This window comes from Hemicordylus capensis, chromosome 3 (assembly GCF_027244095.1).
Source record: "Hemicordylus capensis ecotype Gifberg chromosome 3, rHemCap1.1.pri, whole genome shotgun sequence".
Classification (NCBI taxonomy): Eukaryota; Metazoa; Chordata; class Lepidosauria; order Squamata; family Cordylidae; genus Hemicordylus; species Hemicordylus capensis.
The window spans coordinates 9,484,105-9,507,931 of NC_069659.1; the positions used below are offsets into that span (position 1 = coordinate 9,484,105).

The following is a 23,827-nucleotide window of genomic DNA, read 5'->3' on the forward strand; positions in this document are numbered from 1 at the left end:
TACTGGGACTGGTGCTTTTTAATTTATGCATAAATGATCTAGAAGTAGGGGTAAGCAGCGAGGTGGCCAGATTTGCAGATGATACCAAACTCTTTCGGGTGGTGAAATCCAAAACAGATTGTGAGGCACTCCAAAAAGATCTCTCCAAACTGGGTGAGTGGGTGACAAAATGGCAAATGCGGTTCAATGTTGGCAAGTGTAAAATGATGCACATTGGGACAAAAAACTCCAACTTCAAGTATATGCTGATGGGATCTGAGCTGTCGGTGACTGACCAGGAGAGGGATCTTGGGGTTGTGGTGGACAGCTTGTTGAAAGTGTCGACTCAATGTGCGGCAGCGGTGAAAAAGGCCAGTTCTATGCTAGGGATTATTAAAAAGAGGATTGAAAATAAAAATGCTAATATATCTCCAGCCTCAAAGGCAGGATGCCTCTGAGTGCCAGTTGTAACAGCAGGAGCGAGGGCATGCCCTCAACTCCTGCCTGTAGGCTTCCAGTGATATCTGGTGGGCCACTGTGTGAAACAGGATGCTGGACTAGATGGGCCTGATCCAGCAGGGTTGTTCTTATGTTCTAGACCCCTTTGAATGTAATCCCTGAAAGCAATGGACAACCAGTGCAGTTGATGCAGAACTATTGTTCTGTTCTGTTCTGTTCTCATGACCATAAAAAAGAGAGCACACCTAGCTTTTTTTTTTTTTTTTTTGGGTCGCCTGGACCCACAGAACTCCCTCACACCTGCCCCGTTTGGACCTCAGCAACCTGGCTTTGTTAGCCAGGGCCAAACTGCCGAACAGTAGGAGAAAAACAGCTGCTCTCCAAGCTTTGAGTTTAGTCATCTGCATATGCAATCAGTGGCCATCTTTATCAAAGAGTCCTGTGGCTTGTGGGGCCAGGCAGAGTGGAGCTGCTGCAGTTCAGAGGGCTGCCTCTCCGCTGCTCGCACGGTGCATTGTGGGATACTGGAGGACCCAGCCTGGGTTTGTTTACATTCCCAGAGCGTGCAGCAGGCAGCGGCAGCCCAATTGCGTGGAGGTTGGGCAGGTAAGTCCACCCAGGGGCTTGGGTCGTCTGAGAGGCACGGGATAGGAACAGGCCTCCCCTCCAGCCTACCCCACATTTGATCATGTGCACAAGCCCAGTCTCTTACCAAAAGACAAGGAGGCGAGTCTCACGATCAGTGAGACCTGCCTTAAAAGGTTTTGCGGGGAGAGCGGGCAGACGATCCTCAGACAGATCCTCAGACAATCCTCAGACAGCCCGGAGCGGCCAGATTGGCCGCCCACACGACTGCTGGCTCCGTCACAGATCCGGTGGGGGCTGCAGGGATCGAGGGCCATGTGGCCCCCGGAAGTTCCTGGATGCCCCGTGTGAGTGTGCGGGGCATCCTGGAGTGACCCCCAGGGTGGGGAGGCTTGTTTCAGCCTCCTGGCCGGGGTCTCCTTGTGTGTTGCCGCGGCGTTGAGCAACAATATGCAATCAAATAGACGGGGTTAGCGGAGTGCTCTCTCCGCTAAACTCGTCTAAGGGGAGGGGGAATAAGGAGGGTTTGCTGCTGGGAACTGCACAGCTCCCGTGGCAGCAGACGATCGGGCAAAAGAGGGCTGGGCTCCTCTAGCCTGCTTCTGCCCGATCATGAGAATCTCCTCAAGCCGTAGCATTTTGCACTAGCTGCAGCATCCCAGCCTGAAGTCCGCTGAAGTCAGAGGAACAGCTGAAGTCAGAACTCACTGCAGTTGTCGCTACCAAAGCAGAGGACATATCTTTGCCCCAGAGAGAGGGTCCTACCAGCTGAGATGGCAAAAGGCATCCCTGCTACTGCTGCCACCTGAGGATCTCAGCATCAAACAGGGTCCAGGAGCATCTTCAGCCTGTGTAGGGGGACTGGAGCCCTATACAGAACTGGCAATGCCTCATAAGAACATAAGAACAGCCCTGCTGGATCAGGCCCAAGGAAGCCCATCTAGTCCAGCATCCTGTTTCGCACAGTGGCCCACCAGATGCCGCTGGAAGCCACAGACAGGAGTTGAGGGCGTGCCCTCCCTCCTGCCGTTGCTCCCCTGCAACTGGTACTCAGAGGCACCCTGCCCTTGAGGCTGGAGGTGGCCCACAGCCCTCCGACCAGTAGCCATTGATAGACCTCTCCTCCATGAAGTCATCCAAACCCCTCTTAAAGCCATCCAGGTTGTTGGCTGTCACCACATCCTGTGGCAGAGAGTTCCACAAGTGGACCACATGTTGTGTGAAAAAGTACTTCCGTTTGTTGGTCCTAGACCTCCTGGCCTCAGACCCCCCAAGTGGGACCACCATTCGAATCCCTCTTCCCTGGCTTTAGGAGTGGGTGAGCCTGGCAGTTGCCCAAGGAGGCCCTGAGCTGAGTTTGCAAACAGCAGTCTGGAGTGAGCTGGGGAGGCGGGGAAGCCGAACCAGGGGAGAGCATTGTCGTTGTTTTCCCCTTATGGGAAGAGAGAGGGCTAGACTGCAAAAAGGATGGAGGGAAAGACCTGGGGAGAGGGGAGAACGAGCTGCAGGAGTCCTGGCAGGAGAGCGCTGGCAGCAAGGCAGCGAAATATTGAGAAGTCGCTTCAGCCAGGGCTGCCCAACTCCACCCTCCTGCAGATATTGAACTACAACTCCCATTCATCCCTGATGAACTATTGGCCACTGAAACCGGGGGGGGTGATGGGAGTTGTAGTTCAAAAACAGCTGGAGGGCTGAAGTTGTACAACCTTGATCTAGGCCCTTTTCATGGGCATGGCTGGGAAAGCGTGGGAGCAGTAGTCGGGCCTGTTAACACAACTAAGGTTCACCATGCCGCACATGCCACGTAACTTGGTCACATGGGGGTGGGTGGCAAAGGCGCTTTTTAGCCTGGTGCTTCTGAACATGGTTGAATATGAATGTGATTGAGTTGCATTTGTTCCACTGTAGGTAAAGACAGTTTGTGTGCTTTCTCATTCTTAAGTGTGGGGTGTTGGTTTTCTTTTTTCCAAAATGGGAAACTATTATGGCCAGTTCACTAACAGCATACTGAAGCAGAGAAGAGCCTTCGATAATGTTAAAGAGTTCAAGGGTGCCCAGGCGGTGAGTTTGAGTGCAGGGGCGGGACTACCATTGGCCGACTGTGTTCAGTGAACATGGGCCGTCCAATGGGGCTTGAACCATGGCCGGCCGACCTTCCCTCCCTCCCTCCCTCCCTCCCTCATCCACAGTGGCAAATAGCCAGCTCATATGGGGCCAGGGCTGGGAGAACTGCCCACCCATCACCCGCCTGCTTGCATCTCGCCTCTGCCCCCTCATGTGGACTAATGATGTCATCATTTGGCGTGTGGGCATCAGGCATTGACATCATTAGCCCACGAGCAAGGATGGAGGTTGAGAGCCAAATAGATGAGTGAGGGCTGGGTGGGCAGGGAAGCACCAAGCCCTGCCCCCAGCTCTCTGGCCCCATGCATGCTGGCTCTTTACCAGTACTGGGAAGGAAGGAAGGAAGGAAGGAAGGAGCCACCAAAATAATCTAGCCCTGGGTCTCCACCAAGATTTCTACGGATGTCTTTAGTGTATGAAGAGATGTCCCTATTTTCTGTCATTGGTGAAATGTTGGTGGGTAAGTTCCAAGTATGATGGAATCTTGAGTATCTGTCTGATGGACCAGAGATTCTGTAAGTAAAAGGGGCATCCAGATTCTTCCCGTTGCACAAGAATAGGCAGGGAAGGAAATGTACTGGGTACTAGTTGTCGAGAGGTGGGCCAGGCAGTTGCTGGAAATGAGCCAGCCCTGAGCCAAGAGGATCACAGATGGGCTTGATCTGTCGGCTTCTTCTCCATGCAATTTAGGGGCCAAGGCAAGTCGTGTGGGCACGCCAAAAGGGGGCTATGGAAGGCTGCTTGAAATCCAGATCTCACAGAAGCTGCACACAATTGCGAACCAGTCTGATGCTTCAGTACATGGATTTCACCATGTCACTGCGAAATGACAGCCTGCAGTGTGTGTTTGTTTATTTCCAACAGCGATATTGTACTTTTCTCCAGGATTTTCAAAGGTGGCTTACGACCACAAACCGAGTGGGGTCTAAGGGCACACAAAGCAGCCCCCTTGCTGAAGCTGCTATCCAGGCCAGTACCTGTACAGGAGAGCCATGGATGTCACATGTGGGGTTGGGGCCCTGGCTCAATGGTCGATCATCTCCTTGGCAGGCAGAAGAAGGTCCCAGGTTCATTCTCGGACATCTCCAGGGTGGGCTGGGGAAGACCTCTGCCTGAAACCTTGGAGAGCCACTGACAGTCAGTTCAGACAATACTGAGCTAGATGGAGCAAGGGTCTGACTCAGTATAGGGCAGCTTCCTATGATGATAGTAGTGCCCATGAAGCATGCCAAGGCCAGTGACGGATGTAACTAAAGGCAAGTCAAGCTTGGTCATGAAAATCATGTGCTAACTGGCTAAACGGGTTCTGGAGAAATCAACCTTTGTGCAATTTAGATTCAACATGGCTTCCATAGTAGCTGCTTCTTTTATGTGGATCAGGCCTTAGTGCCGAACTTGGGCCCCAAATGATGTTGGACTACAACTCCCACCATTCCCTTCTTTGGTGCCTGGGGGGGTGATGGGATTTGTAGTCCAAACACATCTGGGCCCCCAAGTTTGAGAGCCCCTGCCTTAGTGCTACCGGGGAGCTCCCGTGGTGCGCATTCTTCCTTTTCACTTTTTTCCTGTTCTCTGTCTCTCCTTTGTTGTTTTTTTTGTCTTTGCTCCCCTGTAGTTTCTCTGTGGCTATGCGTCCAGTGCCTTTGGCCAGTCGCCAGCAACCACTCTGAAGGTAAAATAAATCAAAAAGTTTCCTTCTGTGGTATGTTGATTTCTGTCCCTGTACGTCATGCACACTTTGGCACTAATATTACATGAATGGGGGTTTTCAAACTTGCCCCCCCCCCGATGATGGTGGACAACAACTCCCATCATCCCCCGCCATGAGTCCACAGTGGCAGGGGATGATTGGAGTTGTAGTCCAACAACTCAGCTCAGCAATGCATTTCTTCTCTTCCAGATTGCTTCCAGAGCACTTGCAGAGATGTGGGGGATGTTTCTACCGCTTGCTTGATAATGCACATTTAGAGGGACTGGAGGAATTGGACACGAGCTCTAGTTGCCTCCCCACAATTCCTCTAGATGTGAACTTTGATAGTCAGGATGTTATTTGTTAATACATTTTAATCCCGCTCTTCCTCTGGGGAATCCAGAGTGGTGTCCATGGTTATGTTTATCCTCACAACCACCTTGTGAGGTAGGTTAGGCTGAGAGGGAAGTGACTGGCCCGGAGTTACCCAGAGGATTTTATGGCTGAATGGGGATTTCAACTTGGGTCTCCCCAGTCCTATTCCAACCATCTAATGACTACACTCTAACCACAACACCAAGCTGGCTATCAGCCAATGTGAATAAAGTTCAGCACTCTTTTTTAGTTTTCATTTATTCCCCATTATACTTCATACAGTCCAAACAAAAGTCCATCATTTAAATTCTTTTTAAAGAATTAAGCATAATTACTTCAATGTACAGAACTTTCACATAGCATTTAATGTTGGGGTGCTGTCAACCCAGAAGCAGCAACCAAAATAATAGGATAATTGAAAAATACAGCTGGTGGTATTTCCAAGGAAAAATGCTCAATGGATGATCTGGTTTTTTTCATTTGTATATGTCAACAGTGGTTCAGTTTGACTGCTTTTCATTCTGTAGTTCCGCATGCTCAGCTGCCAGTAATGAGTTGCTTTTTTTCTTCCTGTGGGCATAGGGGATTGCCAGAGCAAGAGTCAGGATGTTGAAAGAGGAGGACATTTCCCTTGGGAAAGCATGTGAGATGGCTTTTGCTCGGGTAATCTGGTGGTTTATTTGGGGGGCTAGGAGGGAAATTTAACTCCTAGGTAACATTGGTTAGTTATCCTGGTAGTTTTCTCTACCATTCCTAAAAACATAGCTTGGCTCGCTTGCTTGAGTGATCTGGAGATATGTGCCCTCTGCAGGAACCTCAGCATGGTGGCTTTTACTGGTGGAACACTGTGGACTGGATGATGTGGGTTTCTCTCTTGTGGATTTCTCCTGAAAGGAGGGAAGATCCTCTCTTTCAGTGAGAGATTTGATTGAGTTGTCATTTGACAATGCATCTTGTGGCTTCCTGGCTGCGAAATACATATTCTCCTCCTGAAATCCTGGGATTATTTTTGAAGCATGTGTGAGTTTGAAATCCAAAGTGAAACTCTATTCGCTGTTTGCTTTGCATGTGTTTCTGCCGTGTTGCTTTTTATACGTGCAAACTGGACAGGTAATTCCCCTAACCTCATTATTTCGTTGTGACTGATGATATCATTGGTGCATTTCTTGCCCACGCCCCAGATCGATATTTCTGGTGGAGAAATTGTGAAAACAGTTATATGGGGAATTTCTGTCCGGTGGCAGCTATTTATTTATTTATTTATTTATTTATTTTATTTGACATATTTACATCCCACCCAAAACGTATGTTGACCTATGTCTTAGACACATTAAAATTGTATTAAATTAAACAAATTAATATTAATTTGCAAAATAATCTGCAAAAAAGCAGGGATGGCCAAAACTGAGATATTCCATCTGTTTGGGGGCTACAGTTCCTATTCACCCCCAGCTACAAATCAGTGTGGCTGGGCATGATGGGAGTGGCTAACTGAGCAAAGAGGCACCTTTTAAAAGTGGTGATTCTCTTGATTGAGCAAGGGGAGAGCAACTGGCCCTATCTGTCCCCAGCACAGCATCCCTCCAGTGGCTGTTGCTGGTGTCCTTATGTTTCTTTTTAGATTGTGAGCCCTTTCGGGGACAGGGAGCCATCTTATGTATATATTTGTCCCCCCTTCCCCCCCATGTAAACTGCTTTGAGAACTTTGGTTGAAGAGCAGTATAAAAATATCCGTAGTAGTAATCCAAAAGCCCCTGGGCACTTCAGTTCGGCCACGTCCTCCCCCCCAGGCTCTATATGAATAAGCATATTAGTCTGTGAGAATATGTAATTTTGTGGCAAAGTTTGTGATATGTGACAACATTTATTGTAGGTCCATATTTGTCATTGTTTCTTAATCATCATAACTAATAGCTAATGATAGACCTTCTCTGCCATGCAATGTTGCTTTATTTATTTTTATTTATTACATTTTATATCCTGCTCTTCCTCCAAGGAGCCCAGAGCAGCATACTACATACTTAGGTTTCTCTTTCACAACAACCCTGTGAAGTAGGTTAGGCTGAGAGAGAAGTGACTGGCCCAGAGTCACCCAGCTAGTCTCATGGCTGAATGGGGATTTGAACTCAGGTCTCCCCGGTCCTAGTCCAGCACTCTAGCCACTACACCACGCTTTGCCATGGGATGTGGTGATGGCCACCAGCTTGGATGGCTTTAAAAGGGGCTTAGATAAATTCATGGGGGACAGGTCTTTCAATGGCTACTAGTCAGATGGCTATAGGCCACCTCCAGCCTCAGAGGCACGATGCCTCTCAATACCAATTGCAGGGGAGCAACAGCAGGAGAGAGGGCACGCCCTCATCTCTTTCCTGGGGGCTTCCCAGAGGCATCTGGTGGGCCACTCTGTGAAACAGGATTCTGGACTAGATAGTCCTTGGGCCCGGTCCAGCAGAGCTGTTCTACATGAACATAACCTACATGAATATGCTATTCCATGTCCCCAAATAGTATGCCACTGAATATCAGTTGCTCGAGACAGTGACAGCTTGGGAAGGCACTGTAGTCCAGAGCATCTGCTTTGCATGCAGAAGGTCCCCGGTTCAATCCCTGGCAGCATCTCCAGGTAGGGCTGGGAGAGACGCCTGCCTGAAACCTTGGAGAAGCCGCTGCCGGTCAGTGTAGACAATGCTGAGCTACGTAACCGGTGGTCTGACTCAGTATAAAGCAACTTCCTATGTACTGAAGACCAGAACTACAGCCTTGTCTGGAGATGAAATTGCATCTTAGTGAGACAGCATCTACTTTGCAAGCAGAAAGCCCCAGGTTCACTCCCCTGGCAGCATCTCCAGGTAGGGCTGAGAGAGACTCCTGCCGGGAGCCCTGAAGGGCTGCTGCCAGTCAGTGCAGACAATACTGAGTTAGATGGATCAGTGCTTTGACTCAGCGTCAGGCAGGTTCCTATGACTGCCTATGTATGTATATATGTGTCTGTCTGTCGTGTTTTTATACTGCCTGATTTGTGCATCTCTAGGGGGTGTACAAAATTAAAAAGACAAGATAAAACAGAGTAAAAACAGTTAAAATTTCACAAAACACAGCAAAAACAACCTCATAAGATAAAACTAAACAGTTTTAAATTAATTTCAGTTTAAAAAGCCTGAGAAAACAGGTGCATCTTGAGGGTCTTCCTAAAAGCAAGCAGAGAAAGAGACACTCTTGTTTCAACAGGGAGCACATTCCAAAGCCCCAGGGCAGCCACAGAGAAGGCACCAAATGAGGCAGTGGCAACCCTAACAGGACCCCTCCAGAAGATCATAATAGGGACACAGGAAGCTGCCATACACTGAGTCAGACCATTGGTCCATCTTACAGCGTGCACACATTTATTTGTTTGTTTGTTTGTTTGTTTGTTTGTTGCGTTTGTGTACCGCCCTACCCATCCAAAGGCTCTGTAGTCTCCCATTCATATGCAACCAGGGTGAACCCTGCTTAGCAAAGGGGACGTCATGCTTGACAAAGAGCCTTGTACCCTTCTTCTGGGCTTTCCAGAGGCATTGGGGCTATTCTTACGATCACAAAAATCGGGCTAGGAAAATCCTAGCCTGATTTTTGTGGGTCATCAGAACCACTGGGCTCGCAGCCGAGCCCGGTGGTTCTGGAGCGGCTAACCCGCTCCTGTAGCCCGCCCCTTAGCCCGGGTTTGCGGAGCGAGCGTTCCACAAACCTGGGCTATCTCCTCGTGAGTAGCTAAGGTGCGGCTCTGCAGCACGGCTACTTGTGAGTAGACCCCCGGCCGGGGGGCTTAAAAGCAGCCTCCCGGCTCGGGGGTCTCCCCAGTATGCCCTGCGTGCTCACACAGGGCATACTGGGGCTTCCGGTGGCCGCGCTGCCCCCGAGCTCCCCAGCCCCCACTGGCTCCGTCTCAGAGCCGGCCATCGTGTGGGCGGCCGATCCAGCCGCCCAGGGCTCCCTGCCTGCTCGTGAGTGGGGAGAGCAGGCTTAGCCCACTCTACCCGCTCACCGCTAGGAACCGGGTTTCACTGATCGTGAGACCCGGTCCATTGACTGACCACTCTGGGAGGCTGGACTCAGAAGACCTTTAGCATGATCCTGTAGGATTCTTTTTCCATTCTTTGGCCACCAACCGACTTCCACCTCCGCTGACTTCCTTCTCGTTCTCTATGGGCAGGTTCACACAACTGCTGGCAGAGTAGTAGGAGAGAAGCACCAGTTCCTGGCCAGTGTGCTTCTGGCACATACTGGTAGTTCTGTATCATTGGACCCCCCTGCCCCCAAATGTCAGATAGACAATGAGGTCATTCACACAATTGAAAACTGTGTTCTACCCAGGTTTGGGAACTGTGTGTACTCCCAATTTTTGATTGTATGGAAGCAAGGTTAGAGGAAAACCTGGGTAGAAGTGATAGTGTGGAAGCAAGGTAGGAGAAAAAGCTACCCAGGTTTTCCTCTAACCTTTAGGGATGTGCATGGCTCCGAACCGGTCCGGTTTGGCACGGGGGGGGGGCGGGTTGTACCTTTAAGGGCGGGGGGGTAGTACTTACCCCCCCACGCCGCTCTTCCCCCTCCGGCGCTGTGGTTTTTGGTAAAGTTTCTGGGGCGGCAGCATTCCTCCCTGCCGCCCCTGCCCCCGTCGTTAGCCTGCCAGAGCCTAAGTAAGTCGTGTGACGATGTGCAGAGCACGCGCAGTGGCGGCGGTTGCGCACGCACGCCGGAACGGGCGCATGCATGTTACTTACTTAGGCTCTTAAAGGTACCCTTAAAGGTACAACCCCCCTCTGTGCCGAGCCGCCGGACCAGCTCGGATCCGAACCGGTTCGGAGGCCTCCAGCATGGCCTCCAAACCGGTTCGGGCACATCCCTACTAAACTTGATTCCACACAATCAAAAACTGGGAGTACACACAGCTCCCAAACCTGGGTAGAACACAGTTTTTGATTGTGTGAATGACCTCAGTGTCAGTCAAGTTCCTGCTATCACCCGACATCTGTAAACAACATTTGAAGTTTTTTTGCGGGGAGGAGGTTTGGGTGTTGGAGGGGACCCAGCATTTTGCACCTGACATTTTCAGGTTTGGATGACACAGAAGGGGACAGAACTGGCGAATCCCTCCTACTTACTGGCCAACAATCTTGTGAATCTACCCCGCCATGTTGGTTGGTTGGTTAGATTTATATACTGCCATTCATTTACATATTCAACCGTTAAAAAAATACAAATATCAAACGGGAATGTAAGAAAAAATATAAATCTATTTTAAAAGTTAAAAACTAATACACAATAAAACCACAAAAAACAACACGGAAGCAGCAGCAAGAAAACCACATGCATATGCGGACCTCAGGAATGGTGCGTCTGCAGTTGCCACTGGCTCATCTGGTGGCTACTCGGGGATGGGCCTTCTCCGCTGCTGCCCCAAAGCTTTGGAAAGCGCTCCCTGGTGAAATAAGAGTCTCCCCATCTCTGACAATTTTTTAAAAATATTAAAGACACATCTGTTCACCCAGGCTTTTAATTAAATACCATTTTAATAGTTTTAACATGGTTTTAAAATATTGTTTTAAGGTTTTAAATTGTAATGTTTTGACTTTTTGCTGTCATTTATTTTAACCAATGTTGAATTATGAATTTCTCTGTTGTCATATATTTGTTTTAACTAAACAACAACTTTTCTGTTGTTGTTTTTTTGTTGTAAACCACCCAGCGATGCAAGTTTGGGGCAGTATAAAAATATGTTATAAATAAATAAAGCAAGCAGGCAAGCCTGGGTTAAAAGCCCTGATTTTCCATGTTCTCCATTCTCTTCCTCTGAGCAGTATAGGCATGGTTATGTAGACTGCTCCATTCATTTCAGCGGGGGAAGTCCTGAAGCGTGCTTGCAGATCTGCTTTCTCCATTAACAAAATGCTTGCAAAGCGGGAGGCGTCTTCATACTCAGAGTAGATCACTGGATCAGACTGCAGCTACACTTCAGCACTAACAGATTTAAAACCAGTTTGAAACATGTTTTATTTGCTTACTGCCTTTTTTATCCCTTCTTCCAAGGAGCTCGGGGCTGCATACCTGGTCCCAACCCTCACTTCATCCTCACAACCGGCCTGTAAGGCAGGGGTGCTCGGGCCCCCAGACGCTGCTGGACTACAGCTCCCATCATCCCCAGCCACAATGGGGATGATGGGAGCCATAGTACAAACAACATATGGGGACCCAAGTGTGAGAACCTCTGCTGTAAAGTAGGTGAGGCTACGAGAGAGTAACTGGTCCAAGGTCCCCCAGCAGTGTTCCCTCTAACAGAGAGTCCCAGATGTTGTTGACTACAACTCCCATAATCCCCAAGCAAAAGCCATTGCAGCTGGGGATTCTGGGAGTTGTAGGCAACAACATCTGGGATTCTCTGTTAGAGGGAACACCGTCCCCCAGTGACCTTCACAGCTGAGGGGAGATTTGAATCTGGATCTCCCAATCCTAGCCCGACACTAACTTGTGAGTGGTAGGGCTGGGAGGCCTCTGTGCACAGAAATGCCCTACAGAAATTGGAAATGCTTGCGCTCAGACTTTGGCAAATCTCCGTGTAAGCCAAATGGATAGCATTGTCCAAGGCTACTTGCTTGCGAAGACCAGGTGCTGAGGAGAAGCAACACAGGGTAGGGAGCTCTAAGTGGGCCTTGCTTTGGAGTGCCTGGAGGCATTTGGCTGTTTGGAGTCACATTTGGGACTAGATGGACTGTGGTTCTGATCCAGCATGATAATTCTTGGATTCCAAGGATGCCTGACCACCTATGTGCAGCTGCATCCTCCCCTCAGGTGGATTTAGGGCATGGATTACATAGCAAAGAAAGTTCTGACACTGCTATTAACTCTCATGCCGAAAAATAAAAGGCAGTCTCAGTCTAAGGGAGATCAGGGCAATTCACACCATCAACGTTAAGGGAGGAGAAGCCTCCTAACCTGATTCAGGAGCTGAGCCAATCTGGGCACTCTCCCGATTTTAGGCCGCGTATTCGATAAAAACAAGGTCGGAGGTGGGGAGTTTGATCATCGGTGAAACCCCAGCTGGGGAGGGCCATTTCCCCACCTGCCTCGTTCCAGAGCTGTGGATGGGACCTGGGTAGGGCAGGCTCATCTTACCCAGAAGTGGCTTGTCTGGAGAGGACTGGAGAGAGCTGGTCTTGTGGCAGCAAGCATGAATGGTCCCCTTTGCTAAGCAGGATGTTCCCTGGTTTGCATTTGAATGAGAGACTACATGCGAGCACTGTAAGATATTCCCCTTGGGGAATGGGGCCGCTCTGGAAAGTGCATCTGCATGCAGAAGGTTCCAGGTTCTCTCCCTGGCCTCTCCAAGATGGAGCTGAGAGAGACTCCTGCCTGCAACCTTGGAGAAGCCGCTGCCAGTCTGGGTAGACAATACTGAGTGTAGACAATACCAAGGGTCTGACTCGGTCAAAGCCAGCTTCCTATGTCCCTAGGATCAATCTCCCCACCTCCGACCTTGTTTTTATTTAACACACAACTAAAAATTGGGAGTGTGCCCAGCTCCCAAATTAGAGCGGGAGGCTTCACCTCCCCTATATATAGTATGAACTGCCCTATAGAGTTTAAGTCTTTCCTTGGCAGACTTTATAAAATGTCGCTACATATGGTTCATTTCTTTGCCCAAGGAGAATGTCTAAATGTGCCACCCAGAACCCACCCTTGACCCCCCCCCTCCCAGCAATGCCTCCCAGCGAGCCCCATTTGCAGGGGGTGTTCCTTACGGCCCAGCTGGACGGGGAAACGCACTGCTGCTGTTGGTGTTATCTTTTCATTTCCTGACACTGATCCGTCACGGTGCCGGTCTCTTTCCAGGGGGCAGAGACCAGGAAGCGTTCCCCGACTCTCAGCAGCCAGTTCAAGCGCTCCCTGGAGCTGCTGATGAGAACCCTCAGCGTCTGCCAGCCCTTCTTCGTCCGCTGCATCAAGCCCAACGAGTACAAGAAGCCCATGGTAAGCCGCTGTTTGCCCTGTCTGACTCCCGCTAAACTGCTTCCAAAGAGATCTCGCAGCAGCGCCTAGAATTCTGCCCTCTTCATGGAAGTCTCTTTTGCCTTGCTGGAGGCTCCTAGTAGCATTTCCCCTCTGCTAACTAAGCAAAGAGGCACCTTTTTAAAGTGGTGGTTCTGTTATATTTAGCAGAGGGGAGCAACTGGCCCTATCTAACCCCCGCACAGCATCCCCCCCAGTGGCTGTTGCTGGTGTCTCCCGTGCTTTTCTTTTTAGATTGTGAGTCGTTTTGGGAACAGGGAGCCATCCTGTTTGTTTTTCGATGTAAACTGCTTTGAGAACTTCTGCTGAAAAGCAGCATATAGATATATGCAGCAGTAGTAGAAGGCCAAAGGCTTGCCCCTTCCATGAGGCATGGTGGCATGGTCACCTCAGGCAGCAGATCACTGGGATGCCTGGGAGACAGCAAGATGCCTTTCTACCCCCAATTTTAAACAAAGGAAAAGAGGAGGAGGAGGAGGAGGGTGCACCCTCACAAAGCTCTTGAGCCATCACTAGGCTTTTCTGTTGGTTTTTGCAATGTGACTCGAATATGCAAGATCACATTCTTACAGGCCAATCTGCTCAGCCAACCGCAATGTACTGAGTCGTCTCTCTCTGTCTCCTACAAGGAGCTATTGTGGTCCTGTGAATGGATCTGGACCTGAGTTCAAATGTCGTCTCCTCTATAGACTCGCTGGAGGCTCTGAGGGCCAATTGGGATGGTTGGTCAATAGCAAGTTTGGGGCCTGTGCCCCTGGCTTTTCAAATGTAAACAGAAGCTGTGCCGGGCCCCAATTCAGACCGTGCTGAGGGGGTATTGTTCGTTCTCCAGCATTTCAAATCATGACCAGTGCACCTGCATGTTAAGCATGTAGGGCAAAGAAAGAGCGCAAATGGTACTAAAAATAATAATTAAAAAATGTCTTGTAAATAGATAGTAGAAGAGCAACGTTTGTTTTTTGGGGAGAGGATTTGCTGCCCAAGGCCAGAAAAGAACGCGTGTTGATAGTGACAGGAAGCAGGACTGCAGGAAACCAAAATGAAAAAGCAGTGGAAACAGCTTTGTCTGTCATTATATTACATTTACTGGAGACAATTTTCTTTAAGTGAAATGAGGGAACATCCTGCTTTGTAGCCAAAAAGGAAGCAGATTTTGTCTTTTACAGGTGACCTCTTTTGTTACTGAGTAAACCTCCCTGGTACAAATTGTTTTTGGAGCAGCTGCCCTGTGACAGCCAGGTTTTTCAGTTGGCGGCAGTGAGACGCAGTGGCTAGAACACAGGTCTTGATGGACTCCAGGGTCTACGGTTCGATTCAGTTCCTCTCTCTGCCATCATTGTGTGAGGCTATAGTCCAGGTCCAGGTACAGAGACCCTAAGACTGCAGAGAGTGGCTGATATCCAGGCTAACGCTGCACAAGTGCAACCAATAAAGATGAAGCCGGGCAAGGTCGTCATCTAGCTGAACCGATGCTCAGAGTTGCCTCAGGTACTTACATCCTTGGTCTGCTTGTGCAAGCATCGTGCTTGCACAGCAAGGATAGTGTCAGGGGTGGAGCTGTAATAGCAGGGTTCAAAGTACTTGAGGTGTCGAGCTCCCCACTCCCCCTGGACGGGGCTGTTGCCAGCGGCCACCCACTGCCATTGCTGCCTGCAGCCTCTGGCCGCTTGCCCAGTTTCCAGGCCCATCCTCCTTCCATGGCTGGACTCCCGTGAGAGTTCACCCAAGTTCATCCTGTGAATACGGGCCCACTCTGCCCTCACTACGCCCGTGGATAGTGCATAAACTTGAGCCATTCCCTTCTTTGTAGACTGAGGATGAGGTTTCACAGTAGGAAATGCTGTAGCTAGGAACATAGGCACATAGGAAGCTGCCATAGACTGAATCAAACCACTGGTCTATCTAGCTCAGTATTGTCTTCTCAGACTGGCAGCAGCTTCTCCAAGGTTGCAGGCAGGAGTCTCTCTCAGCCCGATCTTGGAGATGCTGCCAGGGAGGGAACTTGGAACCTTCTGATGCTCTTTCCAGAGCGGCTCCATCCCCTGAGGGGAATATCTTACAATCTCACACTTCTAGTCTCCCATTCATATGCAACCAGGGTGGACCCTGCTTAGCTAAGGGGACAAATCATGCTTGCTACCACAAGACCAGCTCTCCTCTAGTAGTACAAGCACCCGCCTGGAGCACCGCTTAGTGGAACTAGCTAGTGAAACACCTGTGCACTGGTGCAACATCCTTGCACTGGCACAGTGTTAGTCTGGATGTCAGCCAGTGCGTTCAGAATGAGAGGAAATGCTCCCCTCCCCACAGTGTTCAACTTCTTCCATGTGCATTCATTCTCTTGTATAGAGTTTGTCTGGACCAGTCAAGCACCCCCAATGAGCGCTGATCCTTTATTCCTTTTTACATATTGTACATGGTGTTTTCAGATATGTGTTGAAGAATGCTAGTAACAAAGGAAGGTATTTCCCTCTCTGGTGGCATGCCCTAAGGTTATTTGGTATTGGGCTCAGGCATTTCAAGCTACAGTGGCCCTTTTGGGGCACATAACGGCTCGGTGGGGGATTTTCAGTAGAAAAAGAGCATGGAGGTTAAGGGTCAGACCACCCAGTGAGTCTATATCAGAGCTAACATTTGAACTCAGGTCCAAATGCATTCTCAGGACCACAATAACTCCTTGTAGGAGATGGGGAGGACCTCAGTGCATTGTGACTGGCCGGACAGAATGCACTGTAAGAATGTGATCTCGCTTTTTCTTAACACAGTATCAGAGGCGTATGTAGGGAAAATAGCGCCTAGGGCAAGCACTGAAATTGCGCCCCCTGTCCAAACTTCTGACACCCATCTTTCAGATAACTTTACCATAATATCAGCTGAAAACTACAAGTCTGAAGGTCATATACAAGTCATGTATCTGAATATATGTACAGTGACTTATATATATATATATTAAAAAATTACCTGTAGCCCCTTTGGGGGGCTTCCTAAAAGCCATGTGGGGTCTGTAAAGGTCCCCCCTCCCTCCCGCTGGCTGCTAGGGCCTCAGAGGGCCCGTTTGAGCATGTGCAGTGGCCATTTAAAAAAAAAAATTAATGGCTGCTGAAAACAAAATGGCCATTGTGCATGCTCAAATGGCCTCTGTGAGGCATGGCATGGCCTAGGGCCTCACAGAGGCCATTTGAGCATGCACGGTGGCCATTTTGTTTTGGGCAGCCATTTAAAAAAAATTAATTTTGAAAAATGGTGCCCCCCTTCAAGTGGCGCCCGGGGCATGTGCCCTGCCTGCCTTACCCTAGATACGCCCCTGATGACATTCATACTAGAGATAATAAGGTCAAGGTGGGGAGGGATGTGTGGCCCTCTACCTCCCTGCTTTTGCCCTAATCCAGATCAGGCATGTGGGCATCTGTTGCCCGACATGAAATAAACCCCATATCCAGCACTGGCATGTCTACCATCTGTCCAGGATGTGGTAACAGTTTCCTGGACAGAGCAGGGGGTTGGTCTAGATAGAAGACCTCCAAGGACCCTTTCAACTCTAAAATTCTATGATTTTGTGTGTTCACTGTCACGTTTTGGGCTGGTTTTACTACTATGAGTATTTATATATCGCTCTTCAACCTTCAACAGTCACCTTAAGTGGCGCAGGGGGAGAATGCTTGACTAACAAGCAGAAGGTTGCTGGTTCGATTCCCCACTGGTACTATATCAGGCAGCAGTGATACTGGAAGATGCTGAAAGGCATCATCTCATACTGCACGGGAGGAGGCAATGGAAAATACCTCCTGTATTCTACCAAAGACAACTTCCAGGCTCTGTGGGTATCAGGAGTCAACACCAACTCGACGGCACACGTTTCAACTGAAGTTCTCAAAGCGGTTTACATAGAAAAATTAATAATACATAAATAAGATGGCTCCCCAAAGGGCTCACAATCTTTAAAAAACAAAACAAAAACCATAACATAAGGCAGATAGCAGCAACAGCCACTGGAGTGATGCTGTGCTGGGGTTGGAGAGGGCCAGTTGCTCTCCCCCTGCTAAATAGAATACAACTTCACCAGTTCACTATTCAAGCTGTCAAAGCATTGCTATCAAAGGCCTTCTTTCCTCCCTGCAGCTGTTTGACCGGGAGCTCTGCGTCCGCCAGCTGAGGTACTCTGGGATGATGGAGACCATCCGGATCCGCAGGGCTGGCTACCCCATCCGCTACACCTTTGTGGAGTTTGTGGACAGGTACCGAGTACTCATGCCAGGGGTGAAGCCAGCCTACAAACAGGTATGAGGAGCACCCCTTAAAATAACTACTCGTCTCTCTGGAACATAGGAAGCTGTCTTATACCAAGTTGGACCCTTGGTCTATCTAGCTCAGGATTGTCTACCTAGACTGGCAGCAGCTTCTCCAAGGTTGTAGGCAGGAGTCTCTCTCAGCCCCATCTGGAGATGCCAAGGAGGGAACCTGGATCCTTCTGTATGCTCTTCTCAGAGCGGCCCCACCCCCTAAGGGGAATATCTTACAGTGTTCATACATGGAGTTTCCCCTTCAAATGCAAACCAGACGGACCTTGCTTAGCAGATAGATAGATAGATAGATAAACTTTATTACGATCGTAGATCAGACTGCTAGCAAAGGGGAGAATTCGTGCTTGCTACCACCAGACCAGCTCTCCCCCCATGAGTATTCGCATTAATGCCAAGGCAGATTCTTTTTTCTTCCCTACGTGTGAAATTTGACATACACACACAGCATTGAAAGCAGTTGAATTCTTCACTGTCTAAGCTTTGGAATTTAATCGAATGTATTTTTTTTTTTAAGCAAAATGTGACATTTCAGTCACCAGACACAATGGCTGACATCCAGACAATGGCTGACATCCAGACTAATGGTGTGCTAGTTCAAGAAGGTTGCACCTTCTGTACAAAGTCCTAGGGATGCTTACAATTTTACAGTTACGGAAAGTTCCCTGCAATGAGCTGAGGAAGAGGTTTCCCAGCAGGAGAAAACCTTGTTGCAGTAATGCAAGGACATTTGCACTAGTGCAATAATCATTTGGAACGCAAGCTCCTGATGTGCTTGAGCTACCTAGCACAACATCCTTGCACAAGTGTGGTATTAGTCTGGACATGAGCCATTTTTTAAAAATGGTGGTTTTTCAAGACTTTAAGCAAATGGTGGTTTTTCAGGACTGAACAAACTCGTAATTAGCAGCTGTGTGCTAGGCACTGTTGCCAGAATTTGCATCTGGAGGCATCAGGCAAATTCAGGAACTTGGCAGCTGTGTGGTGATCGTGAATGGTCAAATCCTGCAATCCCATTTCTTCTAGGGGGATCTGCGTGGAACATGCCAGCGCATTGCCGAAGCTGTGCTGGGCAAAGATGACGACTGGCAGATTGGCAAGACAAAGATTTTCTTGAAGGTAAGATGGCAAACCAGTTATTTTGAGAAAACAGCCAGCCCCAGGGGTGGGAGTGCCCAGAAAGACGGTGAGTATCCATTCACAGGTTGGAAGCTCGACTGGGGTAGCGGGAATCACTTTCACATCGATTTATTTGTTTTATTTATTTTTACACTTGTATGAACCACTGAGAGACCTTAAAGGCCAAGTTGAAGACAGATCATCCTGGAGAGAATCTATCTATGAGGTCACTAAGAGTTGACACCGACTTGACGGCACTTAATCAGTAATCAATCAGTCAATGCTATCTTACATAAGAACATAACGTAAGGACAGCCCTCCTGGATCAGGCCCAAGGCCCATCTCTAGTCCAGCATCCCGTTTCGCACAGTGGCCCACCAGATGCCACTGGAAACCGACAGGCAAGAGTTGAGGGCATGCCCTCTCTCCTGCTGTTACTCCCCTGCCACTGGTACTCAGAGGCCTCCTGCCTCTGAGGCTGGAGGTGGCCTATAGCCCTCCGACTAGTAGCCGTTGATAGACCTCTCCTCCATGAAGTGACCTCTCTGCTTAAAGCCATCCAGGTTGCTGGCTTTCACCACATCTTGTGGAAGAGAATTCCACATGTTGATTATGCGTAGTTGTGTGAAAAGTACTTCCTTTTGTTAGTCCTAAATTTCTTGGCAATCAATTTCATTGAATGACCCCGGGCTCTAGAGTTATGTGAGAGGGAGAAACATTTCTCTCTATTCACTTTCTCCACACCATGCATGATTTTCACCTTTCATTGATAATAATCTGAAGGTGATTTCCAACATATTAAAATATCAATGTAGTAAACAAACCAATATAATACTGATTTGAAATGTAAATCATTGTAAAAATACTGTTCAAAACTCCATAAAACACCATAAAAACACACAAAGATGTGGTGAAGCAGATCTGTCCTCCAAAGGTACACCTGAATAAAACAGAGAGGTCACTCACACAGTCAAAAACGGTGCTCTGTGGTTTGGGAGCTGTATGTGTTCCCAATTTTCAGTTGTGTGGAAGCGAGGTTGGATGAAAACCTGGGTAGAAGTGATTGTGTGGAAGCTAGTTTTTCCTCCTACCTTGCTTCCACACAATCACTTCTACCCTGGTTTTCCTCCAACCTCGCTTCCAAACAACCGAAAATTGGGAGCACACACAGCTCCCAAACCCGGGTAGAACACAGTTTTTGATTGTGTGAACGGCCTCAGACTTTAGTTACCTTCAGAAGATGAAACTAGCATTAAAAGGGTACACTTTGATCTCAGCCTCACAGAATGAAATTGCTCTCCCCACACCAATTGGCCAATGAAAGCATTAGTTGATTAATGTACCTATTAAACTAATTAGAGCTTGTAGCTGTATCATTATTTTCTCATTCATTATTCAGTGCCTACGCTGCCTTTCAATACAGACATTCACAGGGCAGCTCACCATGATGACGACAATGATACACTTAAAGGACATTGTAGAACTGGAAAAGGTGCAGAAGAGGGCAACCAAGATGATCAGGGGCCTTGAGCACCTTTCTTATTTGGCAAGGCTACAACACCTGGGGCCATTTAGTTTAGAAAAAAGACGGCTGTGGGGAGATATGATAGACGTCTATAAAATCATGCATGGTGTGGAGGAAGTGGATAGAAAGAAATGCTTCTCCCTCTCCCATAACACTAGAACCAGGGGTCATCCCATGAAACTGATTGCCAGGAAATCTAGGACCAAAAAACGGAAGTACTTTTTCACACAACGCATAATCCACGTGGAATTCTCTGCCACAAGATGTGGTGACAGCCAACAAGCTGGATGGCTTGAAGAGGGGTTTGGATCACTTCATGGAGGAGAGGTCTATCAATGGCTACTTGTTGGAGGGCTGTGGGCCACCTCCAGCCTCAAAGGCAGGATGCCTCTGAGTACCAGTTGTGGGGGAGTAAGAGCAGGAGGGAGGGCATGCCTTCAACTCCTGCCTGCGGCTTCCAGCAGCATCTGGTGGGCCACTGTGCGAAACAGGATGCTGGATTAGATGAGCCTTCTTAGGCCTGATCCAGCAGGGTTGTTCTTATGTTCGTATGTTCTTATGGCCAGCATCCTAATGGCATGATTGTGCAAGGCTGCTGCACCAATGCACAGCTACTGCATTAACTACTTGCACTAAGCCTGGACTTTGCATTCCACTCCTTGTGCTTGCCCAACAGGTGCACAACCTGTGGCACACCTCATATATTTTGCGGGGATTCTTGTGCAGCAGTGCAAGAGCACAGTTTCAAACATCACAGTGCCAGTTGTGCAGCTCCCTGATTTTTCGTGCACTAGCATAACTTTACTCATTGCACAATTGCCCTATTAGTCAGGATGTCAGCTGACATCCTAACAGTGCACTTCTGCAATAAGAACATAAAAACAGCCCTGCTGGGTCAGACCCAAGGCCTATCTAGTCCAGCACCCTGTTTCATACAGGGGCCCACCAGATGCCTCTGAGAATCCCACGGGTACAATGGCGGATTAAAGCATAGGCAGAGGAGACATCTCCCTTTGGCGGCAAAATTTGAGGAGTGGCAACTTTTGCCACTTCTCAAATTTTGCCGTGCCTCTCTGGGGGCTGCGTGCGGTAGCTTGCAAAGGGGTCGTCACCTGGCTCGCTCACTGCTCGGTTCCAACAAGGGAGAGAAAACGAAATAAATGGTGATCAGGCCGCAAACGGCTGCCTGACATGAGGGGGAAGAGCTCGCTCGGGCTTCCCAGAGCCGAGTGGTGAGTGGGCCAGGTGACACCCCCTTTGCAAGGGATGGATGTTACCGGAGGGGAGGTGCTGCTGGTAGGGGAAATTATGGATGGGTGGCACTTTAAAAGGTAAAAGGGGGGGGTACTCTTCCCTCCTTTCCCCCCTCCACCCTCCCTACAGTCAGCCACCGACACCACGCCCCATTCTGCCGAGGCAGTGGCGATTTTTATAGACAAAAGGGGGGATTTCCCCTCACGCCCCCCGCCCCGTGGCAGCAAAAATCCTCTTTGCCTATGGGCAGCAAAAAGGTTAATCTGCCCCTGCACAGGCAAGAGGCGAGGGCATCCCCTCTTTCTTGCTGTTGCTCTCCTGCAACTGGTATTTACTGGCATCTTGCCTCTGAGGTTGGAGATGGCCAATAGTCCTCAGACTAGTAGCCATTGATAGACCTGTCCTCCATGAATGTGTCTCAGCCCCTTTTAAAGCTGTCCAACATATTGGCCACTATCACCACATTCCATGGCAGTGAATTCCATATATTAATTATGCACTGTGGGGGAAAGTACTTCCTTCTGTTGGTCCTAAAACTCCCAGCCTTCAGTTTCATGGTGTGATTTGTTTACCAATGTAATCTGCTTTATTTGAGTGAATACTACAGATGATGGGACCATGTGTAGCTGGCCAGCCTATATCCTCTTTCCTTCCAGTCCCTTGCCTCTTTGTTCCTCTTAGTTTTTTTCGGTGCCTCCTGTAAAAATAGTTGCTGATTCCTTAGTAAACTGGCACTTCTTGCCTGCAGAATTATAGTTCTTGGAGAAACCAAGCAGAGAAACAAACCTCTTCAGGACGTCCGCTTTTTATTTATTGCTACTCCGGTTGTAATCAGTGCACTTATTTTTGAACCGATTCCTCATTTTCTGCTTAGATAAGAGTGACGCTTTCCACTCCAGAGAGCGTTATCAGGGCCCTGCAGCTGTTCGAGCAGGAAATTGGGAAATGGAGCCGTTCAAGAGGGCAATTTGGGGCTGGCTCAGTCTGGAAGCCTGTCGGCCTGTACATGACATCACTGGGCCAGGAAAGAAACCAAAGAGCAAATGGCATTTGTCGGGGGATATCCCTGACTGCAGGGTTTCCAGCTGTGATCACTGCTGTCTGCTTTTTCCTCTACACTCCACAGTATTTACCTCTATACTGTGAAAGTGTCAGAACGAGTCTTGGGTTAGGAACATAGGAAGCTGCCTTCTACTGAATCAGACCCTTGGTCCACCTAGCTCAGAATTGCAGGTGCTCTAGAGAATGTACTAAAATGAATGGCCTGGACTGCCCACTGAGGGCCGCCTGGCTCCTTCCAAATGGCCATGGAATGCATTGGACTTCCGCCAATGGCCATTCGGAAATTCTGTGCATTCCTATAGCCCTGTGAAAGGAGGAACGTAGGAAACTGCCTTATCAGACCACGGGTCCATCTAGCTCAGTATTGCCTACATAGACTGGCAACGGCTTCTCCAAGGTTACAGGCAGGAGTCTCTCCCAGCCCTATTTGGAGATGCCAGGGAGGAATGAAAGCATGCAGATGCTCTTCCCAGAGTGGCCCCATCCCCTAAGGGGAATATCTTACCATGCTCACATGTAGTCTCCCTTTCAAATGCAAAGCAGGGTGGATCCTGCTTAGCAGAGGGGGCAATTCCTGCTTGCTACCACAAGACCAGCTCTCCTCCATCATCCAGTTACCAAGTTGTCAGCATCCTGAAGCCTGAGGCTCAAGAAGAGGAGTGTGGTGACATTGCAGGGTTGCCAACTCTTGCAAGTTAAAGATCCATCGTGTGAACTGGGACTGGGAATGTGGCTCAGCAGGAAAGGAGCAGAGCTACAGATGTGAAGGCCTATTAAAAAGGGGGACAGGGAGGAATCAGGAGAAAAGGGGGGGGGCATTTCCTATGCCCAGTGACCCAACTGACAAAGCACCAGTGCTGTCTGAGATGCATCAGTGCTGCAGATGGGCTCAAGTAACACAGCGCTGACACTGGGGGGGGGGGGGTTGACAACCTCCCCTTTCCCCAGGAGCCCTCTGAGTCACCTGAAAATATGTCCCTGAAAGTCTTGCAGTAGTCAGGGACATATTTTCAGGTGACGGTCTTCCAAGAGAAGGGGAGGTCATTGGAATTTTGCCTGCCCGCCCCCTGCCTGTCCCAAACACTGCTGCAGCATTAGTCTGAAACTTGCCTGCAGCACTGGCACATCTCACGCCGCACTGGTGCTTCGTTCGTTAGGATGTCAGTTTATATTTCCAAAGGAATTTTGTAAGAAAAGCAGAAAACCTCTTAAGTGACCTGTTCTCTTTCATAATCCGCAGCTTCTCTGTCCAGTAAGTTCGCAACAAATGTTGCCCAAGCAATCAACTGAACATTTGCATTGCTTAGATTACTGTTC

The 23,827-nt window shown here is 48.9% G+C and overlaps 1 protein-coding gene across 10 annotated transcripts in view; it reads left to right on the forward strand.

Moving 5' to 3' along the window:
- Positions 1 to 23,827, forward strand: part of MYO7A (myosin VIIA) — a 188,866-nt gene that overhangs the window by 100,633 nt on the left and 64,406 nt on the right. For 8 of the 10 annotated variants that reach the window (XM_053309990.1, XM_053309989.1, XM_053309991.1 and 5 more), the window contains 4 exons: positions 4,763 to 4,819; positions 13,076 to 13,213; positions 17,372 to 17,530; positions 18,577 to 18,669. In XM_053309990.1, coding sequence (XP_053165965.1) covers positions 4,763 to 4,819; positions 13,076 to 13,213; positions 17,372 to 17,530; positions 18,577 to 18,669 — 447 coding nt within the window. The remainder of the gene's footprint in view (positions 1 to 4,762; positions 4,820 to 13,075; positions 13,214 to 17,371; positions 17,531 to 18,576; positions 18,670 to 23,827) is intronic. The other 2 variants (XM_053309987.1, XM_053309988.1) reach the window with 1 other exon arrangement.